Below are 3,783 nucleotides of genomic sequence, written 5' to 3'. Positions count from 1 at the left end.
CTCATGCAGTATCCAGTATTTCCCTTTATACTTTCCGACTATACTAATGAAACATTGGACTTAAACGATCCATCTGTTTATAGGTAAAAATATAATGGCTTGCCTTTTAAAATGATTTACTAGATATATCACTTTCTGTCAAATTCACATAATGGTAGTGATAAAAACCCTCATTAGACTGCATTTGTTGTGTTCCTTATGTTCTGGAATTGACAAATTATAATATTGGTGTAATTTCAGAAATTTGATCAAACCAATAGCTGTACAGTCAAAGGAAAAGGAAGATCGTTACGTGGACACTTACAAGGTACTGAAATATTTCAGTTCATATCATTCATATTTATAATTGAAAAGGTATGAGAGACACAGAGAGAGAACATGTTAAACCATGAAATTTGTCTTTGTTCTGCTAACTGCCTGCCTGATGATTCAAATGAGCAAAAGGGAATAAAATATTCAATATTCCTCCTCATTCTAGTTTTTGATAAAAGATAATTGTCTTCTGAAGTGATCGCAAGTTGTTGTGGGAGCTACTTTTCTTTGTCGCTAGAGCTTAGAGCAGTGGTGGGATTCAAATATGTGAACAATCGGTTTTCTGTGTGGATGTTGCTTCCGGAAGTCCATTCTGGGCTTAGGCAACAAAAAATTAGCTACCGGTTCTGCCAAAGTGGTGCGAACCGGCTGAATCCCACCACTGGCTTAGAGTCTAACCCATTTTGAGGCTGATGAGTTAGTTTCAATTAGTAGTACTATTTGGTAGTACTATTACTAAGTAATCCGTGAAAATATATATGATTTATTTACTTAACAGCTGAAGAAAACCTTTTCAGATTTCCTCTTTGAGATTGTCTTGAGTGGAGTGCCTTGAATGGAGTGCCCTTGGTATGATGTCTTCACTGACACTGTTGATGGTCTCTTTAGTCCTGATGACATCCAATTTTTATATCTGAAGTTTTTTGCCAGAAACCTCCGTTTACTTCCTGTTTCCAGCAAAAAATGCCTATTAAAGAGAATGGATTTGCTTAACAACCACAATGTTTGCTAAATGACCACAACAAAAAAGCTTGTAAAATTGGGCATGGTCTACAGCACGGGCATCAAACTGTCAGCCGGTGGAAGCCGCACCCACCCCATTGCTGGCAATGGCAAAATAGTGCCAATACGTTGCGCGACGTCATGTGACATCGCGAGTTTGACATGTCTGGTCTACGGGGATCTGCTTAACAATCAACATGACTTACAACCATAAATTTGGGCTGAATTGCAGTTGTAAGTCAAGCAGTAATTGTATTAGACAGAAATGGATGTCTTTTTTTTAATTTTGTATTTTAACTTTGGAAATAAATAAAAATTACAAAAACTGCATGTTTTTTTCCTCTGTTCTTTTCTGCTGCAGTACCTAGAAGAAGAATATCGTAAAGGAGCTAGAGAAGATGATCCCATGCCTCCTGTACAACCTTATCATTATGGATCTCATTACTCAAATAGCGGAACAGTTCTTCACTTTCTGGTTAGAATGCCGCCCTTCACAAAGATGTTTTTAGCTTATCAAGGTACATTTTCCTAAGTTTTTATTATTTAAATATTTTTAATTTCCTAGCTTTGAATGGGCAATAGACACAACACAGAACCAACAGACTATTACAAATATTTATTTTAATTGTTTTGTTTTACAATCCTTAGAAATAGAAGTGCTGAAATGTGTCCTGTATGTCTGCACCAGTAAAAGTGTATGCACATAAATTAAATACAGAGAATTAAATGTATTCACTGGTGATCACCAAAAGTTAAGTGTGATATATTAATTTCTAATTAATTTAATATGGTTTCATTTTCAGATCAGAGTTTTGATATTCCAGACAGAACTTTCCATTCTACTAACACAACCTGGCGTCTTTCATCATACGAATCTATGACTGATGTAAAGGAACTCATCCCAGAATTTTTTTATCTTCCTGAGTTTTTAGTTAACAGGGAAGGTATGCTTTAAAAAGACATTGCCGTATTTTTTATAATCCATCCAGCATTCAATAATACTGAATGCTGCAATTGTTGAACTTTAGGCCCTCATTTGGTAGATTGCAGATGTAATGGGCAAGAAAAAAAAATACTTTATTCCAGTTGGCTCATGTGAGGGTGGTGAAAAGAAAAAGTGGAGATGGACATGTTTCATTTGGGAATCAGGTCTGGGTATAGGATGGAAACTACACTGGTTGCATTAGTTTGTTTGTTTATTTCCTGCCCTTATTATTTTTACAACTAACTCAAGGTGAACATATCCAGCACACCTCTTCTTTTTCTTATTTTTTCTACAACTCTGTAAGATAAGTTGGGCTGAGAGAGAATGACTGGCCTAAAGTCACCCAACTGACTTTCATGGCTAAACTGGGACTAGAGTTCATGGTCTCCTGCTTTCTAGCCTGGTGCCTTAATCCTTCCTTCTTTCCTTCCTTCCTTCCTTCCTTCCTTCCTTCCTCCCTTCCCTTCCCTTCCCTTCCTTCCATCCTTCCTTCCATCCATCCATCCATCCATCCATCCATCCATCCACCCATCCATTCCTTCAGTAGGTGTTTCTAATCAGGAGTTGTAGGTAAGAAGAGATTAGCTCAGATTAACTCAGAGTGTTGCAGAGCTTGGTTCTCTCCACCCTACTTTTTAATCTTAGTTACTGAAACAGGTCATTAATTAGTGAAGGGTGCAGTATCTTGTATATTGCCACCCACACAATGTAGTTAGCATCTTGTTTCAGCGCCTGGAGGCTATGCTTGGGAAGTAACAAACTGAAGTTGAATCAAAGCAAGATGAAGTGTTGTTCGTTCACAAGGTTCTCTGGTAGCTCTGGTCTTATCTTTCAAGGAGTAGGTACTACCCTCCAGGAAAGCAGATCCATGAATCAGGAGTCCTTCTAGACTCAACTACAGCTGAAAGGAAAAGTGAGGATTATGACCCAAAGAGCTTTTACCCAGTTCCAACTAGTGTACCTATTTCTGTTCTATATGAAGTGGAACATTCACTCATAGTTCCCCACTACCATGAAGGGATTGAGGCCAGAGGGAGGGGCTTCTCTAAAATGTTCTCCATATTATACCCCCCTGAATAAAAATGGTTCCAATGTTGCTTCCCTTCTGGAAGTAAGCTAAGACTAAACTTCTCTGGTGAGATGCCAGTATTTATATTGCTCCAATTAGTTGATTTTCATTTTTTATAATATTGTTATTATGCCATTATTGTTTAACTGTTTTCTGTATACTGCTGGGAATCATATGATTGCAGTGATCCAGAAATCTAAAAAAAAATAAAATAAAACAATGGATCTTCAACTGTCGGTAAACAAAACATATATCTCAACTGTTGTGTAAAAATTATTATTATTATTATTATTATTTATTTATTGAATTTATATACCGCCCTATCTCCCTTACGGGACTCAGGGCGGTGAACAGGCGATAATAAAAACCATGATAAATATACGCAGATTTCTGTTCTAAAATCAAATTAAATAACAGGCCTGCTCTAAAAATACCCCATACAAAACCCCCACTAAAACATAATCAAACTATGCCAGGCCGACCGCACGGAATAGGTGGGCCTTCAGGGCTCGGCGAAAAAGGCGCAGGTCCGCAACTGTACGTAGGTCGGGGGGTAGGTCATTCCAGAGGGCAGGAGCTGCCACAGAGAAGGCTCTCCCCCTGGGGGTCGCCAGCCGGCATTGTCTGGCCGACGGCACCCTAAGGAGGCCCTCTCTGTGGGAGCGGACTGGTCGAAGGGAGGTGTTTGGTAGGA

The 3,783-nt window shown here is 38.6% G+C and overlaps 1 protein-coding gene across 1 annotated transcript in view; it reads left to right on the top strand.

Moving 5' to 3' along the window:
• Positions 1-3: 3 nt before the first annotated feature.
• The window catches only part of LOC107300910 (lysosomal-trafficking regulator), a 6,025-nt gene continuing 2,245 nt past the window's right edge, over positions 4-3,783 (top strand). Inside the window, exons 1-4 of the mRNA XM_015830193.1 lie at positions 4-83; positions 241-307; positions 1,397-1,553; positions 1,839-1,979. Of these exons, the coding sequence (XP_015685679.1) occupies positions 4-83; positions 241-307; positions 1,397-1,553; positions 1,839-1,979 (445 nt within the window). The remainder of the gene's footprint in view (positions 84-240; positions 308-1,396; positions 1,554-1,838; positions 1,980-3,783) is intronic.

Source organism: Protobothrops mucrosquamatus, unplaced genomic scaffold, assembly GCF_001527695.2.
Source record: "Protobothrops mucrosquamatus isolate PMUCROS unplaced genomic scaffold, P.Mucros_1.0 scaffold9069, whole genome shotgun sequence".
Classification (NCBI taxonomy): Eukaryota; Metazoa; Chordata; class Lepidosauria; order Squamata; family Viperidae; genus Protobothrops; species Protobothrops mucrosquamatus.
This window is presented reverse-complemented; position numbering and strand designations above follow the sequence as displayed.